Here is a 20,779-nt window from a genome sequence, read left to right as displayed (position 1 = left end):
AAAATCAATAGGGGTCATCTGCCAGTCATGATCAATGTTCCTATGAAGTTTCATGATCCTAGGCGTAAGCATTCTTGAGTTATCATCCGGAAACCATTTTACTATTTTGAGTCACTGTGACCTTGACCTTTGACCTAGTGACCTGAAAATCAATAGGGGTCATCTGCCAGTCATGATCAATATACCTATGAAGTTTCATGATCTTAGGCCTTCTTGAGTTATCATCCCGAAACCATCTGGTGGACAGACCGACCGACGGACCGTCCGACATGTGCAAAACAATATACCCCCTCTTCTTCGAAGGGGGGCATACAAATTAATGAGCAGTTTTTATAAGACCCATGTGCTAAGAAACAATTGATTCAACACTGTACTTTACAATGTATTATGCACAGTGCAAATTTCAATTTAAGAAGTTGTAGCCCGTTATACATTGATTCAATGCTATTCAGACTACTAATTAGCAGAATTTCATTGTGCATTCGTAAATATCCATAATAAATGCCATATTTGTTTCCAGAAAACAATATCCTATAATCCTGCAGGTGTACACAGCTGTTGCCAACATACCACACAATTGGATGTGCATTATACATTGCTGCGCGTTCAACAGTAAATTGTGGTACATACAAAACGCCTCTTTAAATTACCCTCAGCTGCTTATTTTCCGTGTTTAGGGCCTCAATATATTGCCACTTACCCTCAGCTGCTTATTTTCCCTGTTCAGTACCTCAATAACTTGCCACTTGCCCTTAGCTGCTTATTTTCCCTGTTTAGTACCTCAATAAATTGCCACTAACCCTCAGCTGCTTATTTTCTTGTTTAGGGCCTCAATAAATTGACACTAACCCTCAGCTGCTTATTTTCTCGTTTAGGGCCTCAATAAATTGCCACGTGCACTCAGCTGTTTATTTTCCCTGTTTAGGGCCTCAATAAATTGCTACTTTCCCTCAGCTGCTTATTTTCTTAGATGAGGGCCTCAATAAATTGCCATATACCCTCAGCTGCTTATTTTCCCAGTTGAGGGCCTCAATAAATTGCCACTAACCCTCAGCTGCTTATTTTCTCGTTTATGGCCTCAACAAATTGCCACATGCCCTCAGCTGCTTATTTTCCCTGTTTAGGGCCTCAATAAATTGCTTCTTTCCCTCAGCAGCTTATTTTCTTAGATGAGGGCCTCAATAAATTGCCATATACCCTCAGCTGCTCATTTTCCCAGTTGAGGGCCTCAATAAATTGCTAATTGCCCTCAGCTGCTTATTTTCCCTGTTTAGGGCCTCAATAAATTGCCATATACCCTCAGCTGCTTATTTTCCCAGTTGAGGGCCTCAATAAATTGCCACATGCCCTCAGCTGCTTATTTTCCCTGTTTAGGGCCTCAATAAATTGCTACTTACCCTCAGCTGCTTATTTTCCCAGTTGAGGGCCTCAATAAATTGCCACATACCCTCAGCTGCTTATTTTCTCGTTTAGGGCCTCAATAAATTGCCACTTGCCCTCAGCTACTTATTTTCCCTGTTTAGGGCCTCAATATATTGCCACTTACCCTCAGCTGCTTATTTTCCCCGTTTAGTACCTCAATAACTTACCTCTTGCCCTCAGCTGCTTACTTTCCCTGTTTAGGGCCTCAATAACTTGCCACTAACCCTCAGCTGCTTATTTTCTTGTTTAGGGCCTCAATAAATTGCCATGTGCCCTCAGCTGCTTATTTTCCCTGTTTGAGGCCTCAATAAAATGCTACTTTCCCTCAGCTTATTATTTTCTTAGATGAGGGCCTCAATAAATTGCCATATACCCTCAGCTGCTTATTTCACCTGTTTAGGGCCTCAATAAATTGCCACTTACCCTCAGCTGCTTATTTTCTCATTTAGGGCCTCAATAAATTGCCACTTACCCTCAGCTGCTTATTTTCCCTGTTGAGGGCCTCAATCTGGCGCTCAGTCTCGCGGTCACGTTCGTACTCGATACCCTCGATGGGTGAGCCCCTATTGCGCGTGCGATGTTCACGCAGCTGCTCAATCTGCTGTTCACGGTTCTCTATAGTCTCAACGAGCTGTTCAACTTGTAGCTTTAATTCTGCAATCTGCAAGTGTGAAGGACAATATATGATGAATACAAAATGTGAATGAGACATGTGTTGATTTTACAGTGTGATAATCAATATGGGGATTTAAAGAGTGGATGATACTTATGTCAAATACAACAATGAAACGGGATATTTATAGATTTGTGAAGAAGCTTGTAGTGCAGACAATTTAGAAGAAAATGGTTTGAAGTCACAATTGCTCCAAATTAGAAAACAATAACCAGGGCAACAGATAAGATTTGATGTCAATTAGTTTTCAATGCAAGCTTTTTGAAACAATTAGTTTTTTTCCCTCAAATCAATTTGTCAAGAAGTTTTTTAAAGCTGATAAAAAACTAAGCTTTATTTCTGGATGAGATGAGCTTTTTAATGTTTGGTTACACTTAAGGTGCATTAGAAAGCCCTCTCAATGTAAGACAAGCCAGGGGAATTCATTTTTCCATGTGGTTAATTGTTTCTCTGACACTGAATCGCCGCGGTGTTACGGTATGCACTGAATTTTGCCTTTTCTATCAATACCTGTGATATTAATTCCGATAAAACACTCTTTACAACGTCTTTATCAGACGTTTCGTTTCGCATTACAATTGAAACATATTAGGCGTGCACGCCGCTAATGAAATTTTCTAAGAACGTCCGCATTCAGAACTAGATGCCGACATTTTCGCGTACTTTTTTCGTCGGAAGAAATTTTTTATGTAGACACCGTTCTGAACCGGTGCTCATTTAAACTTTTCACTAATATTACGACTGCACTAATGGTTACACTATACTTATTCAAACCAAACACAGTACAGAGGGAATCTGTAAAATAAAACGACAAAGAATCGATTGCAATTCGTTTTCTTAATTTTGTAATTGTTTATTGTACGATCGATTTTTTATTTCAATTCGTTTTCTGTCAAATACAAATCGTAAAAACGATAAAACGATCCTTATCTGTTGCCCTGAATAACTGTCTAAAAGTGTTTTTGGAATAGGCATTTATTTTAAAAACTGCACCCAAGGGGCAATCTTGAGTGGAGGATTTTTTGACAGCTTGCCACATCAATGTGCTAACATCCATGACGGCAACAACCAGGCACCTGTTTGTCTTTCTCCTCAGACTTCTCACGCTCGAGTTCGAGCCTCGTGGCTGCGTCGGGAGTCTCGCCAATGCCCCGACGATGTCTCATCTCGTCCAGCTGGTTTCGAAGACTCGAGATCTGCACCAGATTGTCATTCACCTGCGTCTGTAGCGTGAACTTTTCTCGCACCAACTCCTGGAAAGATTTTTTTTTAATTATCTACAATTTAAATATATTTGCTTTTCTGTCATTAAATTCTCTGCTTAAACGAACCTGTCTCAAAGGATGTCCACCATTCTAACATATTGCATAATGGGGAATATTTTCAGTGTGTTTCTTCATGTAAAACAATAATTTATATCCACAACAAACGCATTCACTTTGTTACTTTGTTCACCTTGACTAAGTACTAGGCAGAAAAGACATGATCTGAGGACAAAAACATAAATTTTTATTTTTATTTCGGTTTTGCAAGGATTATTTTAAACAAACATAGCAAATCAAATACTGTTAAGCAGGGGAATAAATCCCATACCTGACACAACAATCACATAAACAAAGGTCTGTACAACAACAGAAATATTTTGTTGGTTTTGCAAGCATTATTTTAAACAAACATAGCAATCCTACTGCCGAGTTTGAACATATTCAGGATATCTATGGTATTTATGTCATAAGCACACTGCTCTGTTTTAAAGACTTAAGTATAAGAAATTGTTGGTGAATACTGGCGTAAGACACACCTCTTTCGTTTTATTGGCCGCTTGCCTCATCTCCTCCTCCACGGTCATCTGTGGCCCCGACCTCTCCAGGCGACCCTCCCCCGACCCCTCCGTATCCATGGTCACCGCCATCTGCAGGGACTGGGGGTCAGACTTGGAGCTGTCAGAGAGGTCATCATATCGGTTGGACCGCTGAGATAACTCTTCTTCCAGCTTCTGAAGTTTCTGTAAAAACAATTTTTTTGTTTGTTTATATTTTGTTTATTTAACACTGTATTTCTCTTCAACTCTCTTTCTTTCATCTACAACAACCCATATACCTGATTCACAATTTTAAGCTCTTTCACTTTCTCCTGAAGGAAAGCCTGAAATTGCTCTTTGAATGCTTTCAGTCCTTTAATCAAAAATATGCTGTACGAGTGCTTTCAGTCCTTTGATCAACAATATGCTCTATGAGTGCTTTCAGTCCTTTGATCAACAATATGCTCTACGAATGCTTTCAGTCCTTTGGTCAACAATAACCATCATGTACATGCGTAAAAAAAACCCACACATACCTCATTCACAATTTACAACTCTTTCACTTTCTCTTGAATGAAAGCCTGAAATTACTCTTTGAATGCTTTCAGTCCTTTGATCAACAATAACCATCATGTACATGCGTAAAAAAAAACCACACATACCTCATTCACAATTTCCAACTCTTTCACTTTCTCTTGAAGGTCAGCCTCCAGTTGCTCTATGAGTGTTTTCAGTTCCTTGATGCTCAGGTCCTTGTCGGCTGCGATGCGCTGGTGACGTTCAGACTCCAGCAAGGCCTGATTGTGGAGGTCTATTCTCGACTGAAGCTGCTCTGAGAGTTCATCAATCTAAAAACAAGCAATATGTCAGAGGTGGTATTCCAGAAACATCTTAAGTCATTTCTTAAATAATTTCACTTAAGTTCAAAATTACAATGTTTTGTATTTCTTTACTAAATAATGAAACACATGTTTTTTTTGGTATTCCTAAAAGAACATTGGCATCATGATATTATTTAAATGTACATCTTTATACCAATCTATTTCAATATGAAATGAAACACTTTAGAAAATTTCCCAATTTAAGGATAAGAATAAAATTTAACTTAAGATGCTTCTGGAATTCGACCCCAGGTATAAGGACAGCAAATGCTAAGTGCTTATTTTATTTGTTCACTTGCATACAATGCACTTTTAGAACAAAATTGATGAATCTTTTATTCCCTTTGAATAATTTTCCGACAATAATATGGAATTTTGTAATTTTTCCTTGATTGGGAAAGTACCTTTTATGGGTAAATTATAAAGAAGGAACAAGAGCACCGCATAACGGAAGCAACGCTCGGCTGCGGGTGCAGTTTAGAATAAATGAAAGCTTGTCAGAATTTTTTTTTTTTTAGAGGTCACAGTGACCTTGACCTTTGACCTAGTGACCAAAAAATGGGCTTGGCATGTAGAACTCATCAAGGTGCAGCTACATATTAAGTTTCAAAGTTGTAGGTTGAAGCAGTTTAATGTAAGAGCCAATGTTCAAAACCTTTACAAAATGTTAAGGTTTTCGCACCACGCGGACGACTAAGGACACCGACTACGGACATGGCGAGCTGGCTATGACAATACCTCGGGTTTTCTCTGAAAACAGCCGAGCTAATAAAATCACTGTAGGAATTCTTTGTGAGTTGTTCCAATGAGCTGCTATTAAACCATAAGGGCATTAGTCTATGATCTGAAAATCTATGAAAATCAATTTGCCCAATAAACAAGATACATGAATTAAATTGATAAACAATAAAAAAAAATGTCTATTTAGAAGGATTTCTACCTTTTCAAACCGTATTTCAATTATATCACCGTGGTCAGATTAAAAAACGCACACTTTTCTTGAGATAACTGATTTACCAGTAATAGGAGCTTATTAAAATGAGTACAATTATTTAGTATGCTACTCAGGCAGACAAGAGCCCATTTTATTTGTTCACCTGATGACAATGTCCTTACGAAGAGAAATGTACCCAATCATATTGGTAATTTTAAGGATTGAAATGAGATAATGTGTGTGTTTTCTGCAATCGGGCAAGAGTTTTTTATGAGTAGTTTATAAAGAGTGGAAAAAATTGCTGCTTTTACTATTATCAGATAGATATAGCTTTCCCTGTACCTCTGTCTGCAGTCGCGAGCCATTGCCGTTGTGTTTCTCCAGGTCCTGTACAGCCTTTCTCCACTTCTCTATCTCTTGCTGATATTCCTCATGCTCCTGTTCACGTTCTGCAGACTGCTCCTGCAAAACCAAGGCAAAAAGATCTAGTCTACCAGTTTTAAGTTTAAACATACACTTCAACACCGTTATTTCGAAGTCGTCGGGACCATTAAAAAAACTTCGGATTAACGATAATTCGAAATAAACATTTGACAGACGATTCTTGTTCTTCTTTTTATGTTTTCTCTAAGTACAGAACATATTAAATATAATGAATATGCACTTATTATCAGAACATATAAAATGTGAAGAATAGCACAAATTATCAGACCATATTAAATATAACAAATAGCACAAATTGTCATACATGTAAATACAGATGAATACATTTTCGGAAATGTATTAACATTTTTTTTAAACAAGACGCAATGTCTCTCAGAACACTGGACTTAGCAGCACTAAACTGGACGCGTGTAACATATTTCTCCAATGTGTCAAGGACATTGAAACACTCACTTCCGCCCGTGTTTGCTCGCAAAAGGTAGAGTTTATATAAGATGAATTTCATTGGACCACATTGAACTCAGACCTAACGTGACACGTTTGTGAGTAAAGAATGCAAAACTACATAAATAGTAATTATCGGCTTTTGACGACATTATAAAATTAACGTCTAAGCGCAGACGACAAAGGAGTAATTATGAGCTTTTGACGCGCCACGCCCAGACGACAAAGGTGTGAAATTTTGCTTAGCGTTTTGCAGCTTTGACTTCGGATTAAAGATTGATGATTAGGTGCGAATTATATTGTCGGGACCGACAGAATCACTTCGAATTAACGATTTTTTCGGTTTAACGAAGTTCGGATTAACAATGAAATTTTACATTAAACAAAGAAGAACCGAATTCGGGACCGGAAAAATACTTCGAAATAACGGTGACTTCGGATTATCGGTGTTAAAAATAACGGTGTTGAAGTGTATATATCTTTGCTAAATAGCATTCAAAGCAACAGGCTTATGGAAATGCTTTTGAGTCTGTATCCTAGGGTAGAACCAGTGCTTGATGTATTTCAGCTAAAGAACGCTCAATTCATGGGGATCAAACCCCTGACCTCATGGTCACTAGGCAGACACCACATCCATTACTGGGGTTTAAGTGAAAACATGTTATAGATCAGGAAAAACACTAGAGAATATTAATGTGAAGATGATATAATGTTTAACAAGAGCACCGTATAACGGGTGACATGCTCGGCTGCGAAAGCTTGTCAGATTTTTTTTTTTTTTTTAGAGGTTCCAGTGACCTTGACCTTTGACCTAGTGACCCAAAATGGGTATGGCATGTAGAACTCATCAAGGTGCATCTACATATGAAGTTTCAAAGTTGTAGGTGGAACCACTTTGATTTTAGAGGCAATGTAAAGGTTTTAGCACGACGCCGGCGGACGTCAGACGGCGGACGACGAGCAGGCTATGACAATACCTCGGGTTTTCTCCGAAAACAGCCTCGCTAGTAAAATGTTAAAATATGGTGTACAAATTAAAATTTATTTACTACATTCTAACTTCAAGGAACACAACCGGAGAGTGGATCAAACAAGGGCCACTAAGCAGACACCATATTGCCTCCACCATTACACCTGATTTTTATATGCATTATATATTATATATATCTATGTATTCTATAATTACAATGCTCATTCTAGGAAAACTGGGCCTTTAAGTGTTTAAGAATTTTAAGTTTTAACCCAGATTGTATATATAGTCTGTGAAGTCCTCCTTGATTAAATGTTCATTTAGAAGACTTCAAACAAAACAATCCATAAAAGCAGAAAGTGTCATCCTTGATAAGCCTGTGCCGACTGCACATCTGAGACATCACTTTATTTACATGTATTAAGCCCCATTTTCACAGAGCCAGGCTCATACAGATTTTCTGAATTCAGTGGCATCTTACCTCAAGAAAATGCTTCTAAGCCTTCATCTTGACCTTAACATGATATTTATTTCAAGGTACACACTCTGAGAGTTGATAAAACACCGCCCGTTGGCAGTTTAAATATAGAGACTGTCCATATTCAGTGGACTCTAACCTCAAGGAACTGCTTCTTAGCCTTCATATTTATTATTTGGAGATTTTCCAAATTCAGTGGACTCTAACCTCAAGGAACTGCTTCTTAGCTCTCATCTGCTTCTCCAGCGCCTCCACCTGGAGCTTCAGGTCGGCCACTTCCTGTTTCTTGTCATCGAGCAGTTTCCCGTAATGGTGTTCCATGTCCTCCCCGCTGGTCTCGAGTTCCCGGACCCGAGACTCGTATCGCTCGTGGGCCTGCTTGATCGCGTCCTCCTTCTCCCGGTTCTCAGAGTTCAACCGGCTCACCTCTAGCATCAGAGCTGTGGAGGGGTGAAAAAAGGCGGGAAAAATTGGTTAGAATGTTTTAAGTTGAATGTGTCAGATTGCTATAAGCTGATTATGGTTTTTAATTAATTAATAATTAGTACAATAATAAATTATCCATGAACATCACAAATTATAACTTCGTAAATGAATACAACAAATAATTATGATTGATATCACCATCTTTCATTACTGAATATCACCAAAAATAACATCATGATTGAAACATCACCATAAATAATAATTGATAATCACCAAAAAATTATGAATTATTATCATATTATGATTCAATATCACCATAACAGATGACTGCAGAGACTGCTGTAAAACTAAAGGTAAATAAATAATTCCAAGTTTCATTAGTCACCGCACAAAATGCTGCAATAGGAAGTAAATATTATCTTCTGCAAATCCTGAAATAGCTATTCCTGCAATGATAACAAATACATTAATATACATAGGCATGTACATTCAGATAATTTCATCAGTTCATGCACCATTGTCTTTCAATAAAGCATACAATATTTCTGAACTTCAAAACAAAAATATTCATTACGAATTATCTCAGTGAGTTTTTGCTTTATCTTTGGAAATAAAGAAGAATATTTTATCTGGTTTTCATGATTGAAGTTTCGTGGTACATGGAAGCCTTCATAAATAAATATTCTAAAATCCACAATTAGCAGTTAAACAATTCAAAACTATCTGCAGCTGAAAGAAAATACATGTAAATTCACTCAATTGTTAACATCATCACATACCAGAATTTAATTCTTAATTTTACTTGCATGCATTTCAGCAAACTAGCAGCACAATTTAAACTTTATATTTCCTCAATTTTAAATACAAAATCTTATAGAATTTTCAACCTACTCAGTTGTTTTTGTGAGTGGCATTTATTAACTATACCTAAATGTTTCAAATTACCATAACATTTTCAATCTTGCAAGGTCAAACTTTTATTTAAATTGTACACCTTGTACACAATACCTATTGCACTTTTAACGCAACAGTATTTAGTAAATTATTTGGCTCAAATTGAACAATATCTGATTAAACAATGAAGTTACTAAGTAAACTTTTATAGCTTTAAATATTTTTTTAAAATGCCTCACCTATAATTTTAATTCCATTGCAAAATGATGTTTGAATACATCCCTAGCAGAACTTTGTACACATATGTTTACATTCTTAAAATTTCACCTCAATTTTGTTTTATAAGTTGCAGAAAGCACAATTTGATTTAATAATATCAATGTTTGCAAAGATTTTGCAAAGCAATAATATTTTTTCATTCACATTTTAAAATTACATTTTTAATTTTCCTCTGATTCCAGCACAAGAAATTAGCATCATTCTTAAAACTAGTTTATAAACATTGCTTGACTAATCCGATCATGCAAAAATAACTCCGACCATTGTTTGAACATAGAAGATCAATTGACTAGTAAAAAACATGAAATTTTATACCTAATATCTGCAAGTGAAGACACGCTCTCTACCTAACGGGTTAAAGATCATATCACCTTGATTGAAAGTTTACCCATCTTTTGTTTACGCCCGATCATAAAACAATAAGCGAAGTACTGTTTGTCAATAAACTTAAACGATAATCATTACTTACAGCTTAGGACTAAACAAACAATTTGAATTAATAATGGCTTTAAGGGGTGGAGGCATTTCCAAAATAATGACTTAATTCATGAGCTAACTTGAGTAATTTAAAGCTCTGACATTTATTGCTTATTAAATATTATTATTGAACTTTAGGATTTTCAATACATATACATCCAAATGAATTAATACATAGAGTAATGTCCTGTCATTTTTAACCAAAGCAAATATCTAAAGTATTGCTACAGGTATTATGAAAACAAAATATTTTGTGTAAGATGTTATAATATTATGGTCAAACCCAAAAAATCTATCCATCTACTTTAAAAGACTTTAAAAACTTTTCTACCCTAAACCTCCAATTATTGCACTATGCACTATTAAACACAAAATTATGTCAGCCAATGTGAAACTTGTTAAGCACTACACATTTAATGATTCTCACATAACAACATTTAGTAAACTCTGTCAATGCACTATGCACTATCATATATCAGCATATCCTTATATTAGTATCTTGTAAAGCCATGTAAATATATATATAAAGCCCCGTATTCCATCTATGATGAAAGTTCTACAATGTTTTACTTTTTTCATCACGGCCAAATATATATATATATATTTTATTATTTATTTTTTAATAATGCACTTTAGTAGGAATCTATTAAGTGCAATTATCATCAGCAAAATATTTTAAGTATTTTTTTTACCAGTAGTGTTAGCAAACATTAGACACATAAAATGATCAGCCATTTGCCATCATCAAGCTTCACACGTCAAATCCAAACCAAATTAAATGGTTAGTCACACGGCAATCTTATATTGTAAATACTATATTTTCACTCTTGAGTTTTGTACTTCAGCTAAACTAAATGCCTATGAAATTTCATTTCTTGTCTTTCGAGTATGGTTGCAATAAGGAGAGCTTCATAGTCTCTATAATATACTAAAACAGAGGGGGTAATCATGTGATAAACAAGACGGCGACGTCAATGCCAAGACAGGTAGTTTTCGCTGTTTTATACGCTTTACTACTTGTTTTTAATTGTTAACATGACGCTCACTTTCCAGCTATTTTGGCAAGAAAATGATTAGCGTTTATATCGTATTAAAGGGACTGTCAACCACGAATGACGAAAAAAGAAAAGTTATAAAATATCGTATTTTCTTACAATTAATAGTTTATATTGATTAAAATATCACGACTAGTATATCACATTTCTTGAAAAAAAATATCATATTTTCAGTTTATTCTGAAATAAAATTTTGCGATGTAAAATCGAAAGTACATCGCGAAAATATGTGACATAACGATATACACACTATAAACTCAAGTATATAGATCATTTTATATATTAGATATAAACAATTCACTTCGCATGCACAATTTGCATTTTGGGGTTTACCACGTGACGATGATGATCTATCTACTGGCGTTATTTATAGTTAACTTGTATTTACGTGGTAGACATACCCAGTAAAATGTATCACCAAATATACTGAAAATATGAAAACTTAACAACTTTTTTCAAGTAATGTAATATACCAGTCGTGAGATTTTAATAAATATAAACTAATAACTGTAAAAAATACCGTATTTTACAACTTTTCTTTTCTTCGTCGTCGTGGTTGACAGTCCCTTTAATATTCATTATATCTCGACTTCACTCGCTGCAAATTTCTTAGCGGGTCTCAAAATAACAGCTCCCACTAAAAAAATTTAGAGCGAGTGAAGTCGAGATAAACAGCAAATACTTATACGAAATAAACGCTTATGACTTTCTTGCTGATATGGCTGGAAAGTGAGCGGCATTTTAAGAATAAATACAAGTAGAAATTGATGATTTCCCCCCTGTAAAAGGTCTGAAAATTTCTAACAATAGTAAGAAATTTTGACCTGCAGAAGGTTGTTAACAACATTTAAACCACTTTAACGTGATATCATCACTGCGCAGAAATGGATAATAAATGTGCTAACATACATGGGTATCATGCGAACGCTTTTGAGAAGGCTACATGCATAGGTTACCCTGCACACTTACAGTTTTGCATGATTCCACTATTTTGTGTCCACTTTGTTTTACCCTTCTAATAAACATTTTGGTTAAAGCATTCATGTTTACATGATCACAGATTACATTTCTAACATCATATTTTTGATCATGCCATTCACTGGTCTCTAGCTTTTAAAACATATGTATATACGCATTCATATCTGGCTAAATGCTCAAAATGCATATGAAAAACAAATTGTATATAATTTCTAAGCAAACATTCTATTTTTAGACCAACCTTTGCCGCCAACAGGGGGAGCTGTTGGGGAAACTTCAGCCCTGGATGCTGCGTAACAAAAATCATGCACTTGAACAGAGCAGACATTTTTATTTATGCTTGAAATTCCAAATTATGAATTCAAAATGCTTCAAATGCTGTTGATGATTATACAAAATGTTCAACTGATTCTTGTTAAAAAGGCCTGTAATATACCATAGAAAAGCCATCCCCACGATGTTAATGTTGTGTTAGTATTATTATTTATACATATTAAGAAAAATGGAAAATGCTAAGTTAAACTGAATGTTATCAATTCTATGATTACGAATTCACCTATTGTAATCCAAATGGCACAACAATTAAAAAGAAATATAAGGTGCTGTATAAAAAAGATTTTTTTTTTATAAGTTTAACAAACAAACAAAACAAGATATGTTTGTGAAACACAATGTCCCCCTATATGATGTTTGACATTGTAGGATGACCTTGACCTTGTGAAGGATGACCTTGACCTTGACCTTTCACCACTCAAAATGTGCAGCTCCATGAGATACACATGCATGCCAAATATCAAGTTGCTATCTTCAATATTGAAAAAGTATTCATAAAATAAGCGATTTGGGCCACATATATTTGACCTCTGACCTTGAAGGATGACCTTGACCTTGACCTTTCACCACTCAAAATGAGCAGCTCCATGAGATGCACATGCATGCCAAATATCAAGTTGCTATCTTCAATATTGCATAAGTATTCATAAAATGAGCGATTTTGGTCACATATAATTGACCTCTGACCTTGAAGGATGACCTTGACCTTTCACCACTCAAAATGTGCAGCTCCATGAGATACACATGCATGCCAAATATCAAGTTGCTATCTTCAATATTGCAAAAGTTTTCATAAAATGAGCGATTTTGGCCACATATATTTGACCTCTGACCTTGAAGGATGACCTTGACCTTGACCTTTCACCACTCAAAATGTGCAGCTTCATGAGATACACATGCATGCCAAATATGAAGTTGCTATCTTCAATATAGCAAAAGTTATTGCAAAATGTTAAAGTTGGCGCAAACAGACAGACAGACCAACGGACCAACAGACCAACAGACAGACAGGGCAAAAACAATATGTCCCCCACTACTATAGTGGGGGACATAAAAACATCATTTAACACCTTACACTGACAACTGCAAATTCCACTGCCATAGATCAAAATTAAAGAAGTAAAATGTGTAATATATTATGCAGTAAAGCTCTATTAAACATGCAATTTGCAAGGAAAGTATATCCAGAACTGAATTAGAAGCAATCAACGATTACAAAAAGCACTGTTAATAAAGCCTGTGCCATTTTGTCCTATCAAAATAAAAGTACCGTAATTTCAGTCTTCTTAATTCAAAAGCTATGTCTAGCTGGAAATTCAAATCATTGTAAAAAGGAAAGTAATTCAAATCTCTTTCTATAAGTTAGGCATTTACTACATGATGCTTTTATTCCATTCTGAGTACGCAAAATCATGAATGTATGCATTTATATTCTTATTTGCACCAACGTTTTGCTTATTGTATACTTTAAAATATTAAATACCGTAATGCATGGCTTGTATGATTCTATCAAAATCTGAATCATTTATTTTTGTTTGGCTGAAAAGAATATTTGTGTTAACAAAAGATCTGTCAAATATCTGAGGGCTACATCAATACACTTTTTCTCATATATATACCATGATCTGTTAATAGAAACTGTGTCAATATAATAAAGTATAAAGAGTATATAACAAAGGAAACCATGACAAACTTTCTTCAAACATGTAGAGTAAAGAATATAAGACATAATACACAACATAAGATTTACTATTTCTTAAACTCAAATCAGAATATAGATCAAAAAACCAGAATACACACATTGTTTCAAAGAAAGTTTATCATTTACAAACTTAAAGCGTTCAATTTTTGTGTCTTCTTTTTACAATACTTGGCTTTCCGATAATCAGAAAGCACAAGTTTTATAAAAACTAATAAGAGCAAAAATTGAAAACAAACTGTACACAAAAATTGGCAGAGGAATTCCAAGGTGGGATGATCAATATTGTCAAAAAAAATTAAAGTATGAAATAATAAATTTCATGCGAAAAACTTTTCTATTTACTTTATCACTCAATATAGAAAGGCGATATTTTTTTAGAAACAAATCTGCCAACTTCCTTACTTAGAGCAAAAGAACTGTAACTAGAGGTTTAATAGTAAAATAACTGCAGGTTAACAATATATTTTGGACATAACCAAAATGTGTTTTTAGTCAAAGATTTTAAAAATACAATTAATACCAGCCAATTAAATTGTTAAAACATATTTTTCTTACATTTTTACTATCTGACATTTTTACTATGATTTTCCAGTTGACTATTTGCCGGTATTGTAACCTGCAGAATTTTATTTTAAGAGATACATTAAATTCAGAAAACATTTTTCATTTAGAACTACTGCTACCACACACATGTCAACAACAGAGGAACAGATTAATATTAACCACTAAGTGTTACAAATCAGAAAATGTCATGGTTGTAAAAACAGAAAGAGGGTCAAAGGCCCTAGCTGGCTAACCTGAGACTTTGGGGATCTTAACTGTTCTGAACAACGATATTTAACCATTTCCCTGCTCTCAGAAGCAAAGTGAAAATGGCTATGTACAAACAGCAAAAAACCAGAACAGCCTCTGAGTAACTCGCAGTCTGTTCAGGCTTTATGCTGTTTGCTGCTCATTGGTATCTAAGAGTTGGAATTGAAGCCTTTAAAACTTTAATCTGTATGAAAGGTCTTTAATGAAATTTAACTTTCTAAGGGACTACAAATGCGTACAAATACGTATCTAAGTGCTAAATGGTTAATGCATGCACATGGATCACAGACAACACGTTATCCTATAAGCTCAACATGAGCACAACATGCTCATGTGAGTCCATAAAGAGGGCTATACAAGTATAATTTCTTGAATCTAGAAGATAAACACATGTAGAAAGGATCTGTTTTCTGAATCACGTATCTTGAAACATTAATTCTGCCATGGTTTGCGCATTTCTTTCAAATAGCTTTTTTCTTTCCTTAAATAACTGGCATTTCTGCACAATAATCTGTTTTCTTCTTTGGAGCCAAAACTACATCGACCAGCGCACATAGCAGAATTAATGTTTCTTTCTTAACTTCAAACGCTAGCTGCAAACAAAAACGTCAATCAATAACTGAATAAGCATTGAGCTAAAAATACACACTCTATATAATTGTCAACATAATGCAGCTCTGTGTTCGATTGGATGAGTATATATATAGACAAAAATATCAACCTTTAATTATATATTTTAAAATAAATAGTTACCTATTTGTAATATTAAATGATACTGTGCTATTAATTGTTTTATCTGTATCATAATCACTTTAAATAGTTACCTGTAAAAACCTTAAGATTGTGTAATAATATTCAATAGCATCAACAAAACATTAAAAAAACATTCAACAAAAAAGGGGTTAGAACATGCACATGTCCATATAATGACACACAAGTTTGAGGTAACATGCAACACAAATGTTAGTGCAATTGACAGATCAGAAATAACACTAGGGTCAACAAGCATTAGCATTTTACAGGGATAGTTGTTGTTGTTGTCTTTCAATAAGACCAGAACCATTGTAAAGTATAACCCACATGATACACAAATTTGAAATACGAAAAATCCAACATATATAGTACAGCATCCCACCAACACACTTTAACCAATCAAAAGGGAGATTCTAAAAATAACTTAACTTTCTATTTCCATGGTGCAGCAGCAAAATGGTTTGATTGGCTGTTCATGCTCCAGAGATGACCAATGAAATTGCTTCATTGAAATTCAAATTCTGAAACTCCTCAATCCTTTCATTTAACTAAATTTGAGATTCTTGTCCATTCTTCAAGCACGTTTTCATATTTCTGTTCACATCACATGTACATTACATTTTATTTAGCCATGACATTTATGTTCAGTGTAAACAATACCCTGATTTATCTAAGACATTATTGGCTTGTTTGTTTTTTATTCATGTAATTCCCAAAATAAATCATATTCTCAGTAACAACAAGTTATGTCCCACAACATTTATTAAACCCACATAACAGCAACAACGTCTTTGATTTAAACGCAGTCATTTTGAATACAGTAACACCAATATGTTTTGACATGGGATGATGAGGTATTACAAGTTGTTTAAGAATAACAAATTATATATATATATATATATATATATATATATATATAAACCCCTCAATAACCCCCAAAATAATGGCTTCACCTATATATGTAATTCTAAAAATAAAACCCCAAAAAATATATATAAAACACAAAGTACCATCGTAAAAAAAAATCAATCCAATTAAATAATATTTAGGAACTAAACAGCCTACTTGAGATTGTGAAAACATATGGTCGTTTTTGTTGACCAACAGTGTAACACAAACATTTAAGATACGGTCACTATGCATTTTTTATCAATTAACCCTGTACCACTTAGATAAGTATTTTTACGAATTTGTAGTCCCTTGGAAATTAATTTTAATTTAAGACATTTCTTACTAGATTCAAGTTTTTAAGGCTTCATCTCCAAACCTTAGATACTGATGAGCTTGCAGCAAACAGCATAAAACCTAACAGACTGTGAGTTACTTGCAGTCTGTTCTGGTTTTATGCTGTTTGCACATAGCCGTTTTCACTTTGCTTCTAAGTGGGAAAGGGTTAATATCAATTCCTCTATTTTTAAAGATGCCAAAATGCTAAAACTCATGCCCAAATGCTGATGCTTGTTATATAAGAATGGCTATGAGACACAAGAAAAGGTTAGCAGCAGACACAATAATCTTGATAATAAAGACACATTTTTGTATTCAAGAGAAAGATTTGATTTTGAGATGAAAATTGTACAACAGTTTTGATAATCAAGTTGTTTGTTATAAGTCAAGAGAAAGATTTGATTTTGAGATAAAAAATTTACATATAAATTATACGATTTTATCACAAATTATAGAAGCAAACAAAATTCCAAATATAAATTATTTTTCAAATACATTTTTTAAAAACGTTTTAATTAATCTGTGAAAGGTGAAATTCTATACAGAAAGTTCAAGCTCTTGAAAAAAATGCACATTTTTGTCTTTCAACTTTTTGTACAATGTTACATGTTTTTTACAATTTTTTTACCATTGTTCGAAAAAAGATAGGTCGATGACAGAGTGATAAATTACATGTATTAAAATAGCACACTTTCAAAAAGCACATTCAGAATAGCTCATAGCACACTACTTGATAAATATTCACCACATTTACTTTAAATATACAAAATTGACCAGATAAAACCCAATAAGTTAACTCATATTGTCAGTAGTTTACCCTTAATTATAGTTATTTTGTCTTACCTTTCTCGATATCTCTTTTTATTCTTTTAAATTTTAATCTCAATAAAAAGCCTGTTGTACAACCAACATACAGACAGTGAACAACATATTTCCGGAAATTCCAGCTTGAAGATTAGATAGAACACGTTATGGACGATTTGGAATAAGAAAATAAGCCTTTTTATTGAGGAACTTTTGTTTGTTGAACAAATCTTTACTAATACTGATAAAAAATCCTTCTTTGAAATTAACAAATTACATCTCGTAAAACTTTAAAATAAACAATTACTAACAAAACACGCTAAAGGCACTAGGTTAAATACAACATCAAAAACAAAAAGCAGGCTGCCAAAAGAAAATTGCGAAAATATAATAATTTCAATAATCCAAGTATTATCGTTTTACAATTTTCAAGTAAGAGAGAACTTATTATTTTATGCTTTCCGGTGGTTTATTGAGAAATATCAGTGAACTGATAATTTCACTGTTACAAACAGTTGAAATTATCAGTGAAAATTATCGATAATTTTCACTGTTTACTGTGAAATGACGTCATTTTTGTGACAAAATGACGTCATTATCCCAGCGAAATTCTTAAGTTAAACTCTTTAACGATGTATATAAACTGTGAAAAAAATAGGGCTGTCACGATACGCCGTGAGCGTACCGCGGTATATCGTGGTACGGCAACACTGTATCGCGGTACGTACCGCGATATTTTACAGAATATGTATCTGTGAAGAAAACAGAAGAATTACAAGTTTTACAAACTTTATTAAACTCAATAATCAGAAAACACTGGTATCATAGTATGACTAGAAACTGTAAAAGAAACTGTAATAAACTTGATAGAAGTAGTCATTGTTATTGTTCGCGTCTTTTTCTAAAATGTCCGCCATGTTGTTTACAATAGCTGTGACTACGATCTGTGTAAATTGAACGCTTCAAGGGCATGTTCAAAATGCGGAGTCAGCGGGCCCAGTATTGAAAATCCGTAGCGTTCTGACTCTTCCTCGACTTTCAGAATCTTAAGATAACATGATTCGGAAGTGCCATGCTTTGAACGATCGATATACTAAAGAAAGAAAATAAGAAATAAAATAAACATCTTTTGGATAATTATGAACTTATTTGCAAAGGAAATCTGTCCCTAATTCCAAAAAAGGTACGGACCCATACATCGCCGTATTTTAAACGTGAAAGTTAAACATCTACAAGTGGAAGCGCTTGCTTGACCTGGATATTAACGGATTATTTATTTAGCCCTTTTGAACCGCTTCTACATTTTTCAAAATGATATCTATATCAAAATAATTATGTAATGTATTTATATCTGTGCTAATATAATAATATTAAAAAAACCGGTGCGGCAAGGCCGTACCGCGGTGCGATTTTTTTCACGACATGCACCGCGATATACCGGTATACCGGTGAATCGTGACAGCCCTAGAAAAAAATCATAAAATTAAAAAGAAAATTTTTGGGATACTGTGGAATATCGATTTTAATTCACTCTTGATCATAGAAAATATATATTTTCACTCGTGGCTGCGCCACTCGTGAAAATATCATTTTCTATGATCACTCGTGAATTAAAATCGATATTCCACCGAATCCAACAAATATCCTCTATATAATTATTGAATCAGTTTTAGACAGTTGAATGACCTCATTTTCTTAAAAAATGCTGTTGTACATAGAATATAGAAAATAAAAGATTTTTAAAAAATTGGACTACTCAGCAAAGTATTGGATTACAGAAACCATTTGACAGCCTGATTTTTTAATGGGCAAAAGAAAAAATACAACGAAAAAGTACCGGTCAACAGCAACTTTAGGGAGCTCAAAGACACTCAGACATTCAGACAAACTCTACGCTACGGACTATACAAGTAGTTGTGCAAAAGATAACATCCAAAGACAACACCGAGCGGCATGTACAGATATCGGTAACGACTTAAACCTTGAGCCTCGTCTCCCACGTTCGACGTCATCAACTCTCGCTGCTCCTTCATCTCTTGTCTGAGTTTCTCGTTTTCAGACTTCAGGGACTCAAGGTCACGGACTCTGTTTTTCATCGTCTCGAGACTCAAGACGAGCGTCTCCTTCTGCTCCTCGAGCTCCTGAATTCGCTGCTCGAGAGTTTCACGCTCCGAAGAGTAGCCTTCTATGAGCCCTGAGAATGTTCAAGGGTTGAGATATAAAACTGTGTATCTCATATTGAAATGATTAGCATTTACAATAGTTGCACTCTCAACCCTATATTGTTATTAATTCATGAACAAACTTATAGTATTCACTACCGAATAAATCAACAGAAGTAGCCTTCTTAGCAAAAATACAGTTTAGGCCGAAAGTTTCGTCCCTGAATAACGTGTGCGGAATGTACAGGCTAATCTGGGATAACATTAAATAGTAAAGTGTTATCCCAGATTAGCCTGTACATTCCGCACAGGCTAATCAGAGACGAAACTTTCGGCCTAAACTGTATTTTTGCTAAGAAGAGACTTTCTTTAAATAGAAAATATCATAAAAGCAGAGAGTGCTGTCCCTGATGTTCTGAGAAGGAAAGGGTGAAGACAATATTTAAATTGTGTTCGACTGATACAAATCTTCAGCCCTTTGCAGTATAAGGGCCAAGAAATCTTTGTATTTGCTAGAAAAATAAAATACACCAATGTCCCAATTTTCGTCAAAACAACACAATTTTTCCCAATGCAAAGTGCCCCAGCCATATTCCCAAAATGGTGAAATAAAACACTGCAAGCTGAAAAAATCTTCAGTCCTGTGCAGTTCAAAATATCCATTTGTATTTTGCTTCTCAGCAGGATGGGGCCAAAACAATACTCAAAGCTTAACAGACTGTTACTCATATGGGGTCCTGTGCATTTCAAGGTCGAGAAAAAATGACAACTTTTCAAAAGTGTCAAAAATGCGTGACTTTTCAAAATTTAGAAGAAATTAGTCGTGAAA

General features: G+C 34.5%; 1 protein-coding gene across 1 annotated transcript in view; it reads right to left on the bottom strand.

Moving 5' to 3' along the window:
* Positions 1-20,779, bottom strand: part of LOC127855708 (A-kinase anchor protein 9-like) — a 477,990-nt gene that overhangs the window by 302,191 nt on the left and 155,020 nt on the right. Inside the window, exons 29-36 of the mRNA XM_052391486.1 lie at positions 19,770-19,982; positions 12,398-12,445; positions 8,255-8,487; positions 6,054-6,173; positions 4,559-4,744; positions 3,897-4,100; positions 3,172-3,348; positions 1,895-2,083 (exon numbers count right to left, since the gene is read on the bottom strand). Of these exons, the coding sequence (XP_052247446.1) occupies positions 1,895-2,083; positions 3,172-3,348; positions 3,897-4,100; positions 4,559-4,744; positions 6,054-6,173; positions 8,255-8,487; positions 12,398-12,445; positions 19,770-19,982 (1,370 nt within the window). The remainder of the gene's footprint in view (positions 1-1,894; positions 2,084-3,171; positions 3,349-3,896; positions 4,101-4,558; positions 4,745-6,053; positions 6,174-8,254; positions 8,488-12,397; positions 12,446-19,769; positions 19,983-20,779) is intronic.

The sequence above is a fragment of the Dreissena polymorpha genome, chromosome 13 (assembly GCF_020536995.1).
Source record: "Dreissena polymorpha isolate Duluth1 chromosome 13, UMN_Dpol_1.0, whole genome shotgun sequence".
In the NCBI taxonomy this organism is placed as follows: Eukaryota; Metazoa; Mollusca; class Bivalvia; order Myida; family Dreissenidae; genus Dreissena; species Dreissena polymorpha.
The sequence above is the reverse complement of the archived record's forward strand: the minus strand, read 5'-3'. Positions and strand labels throughout refer to the sequence as shown.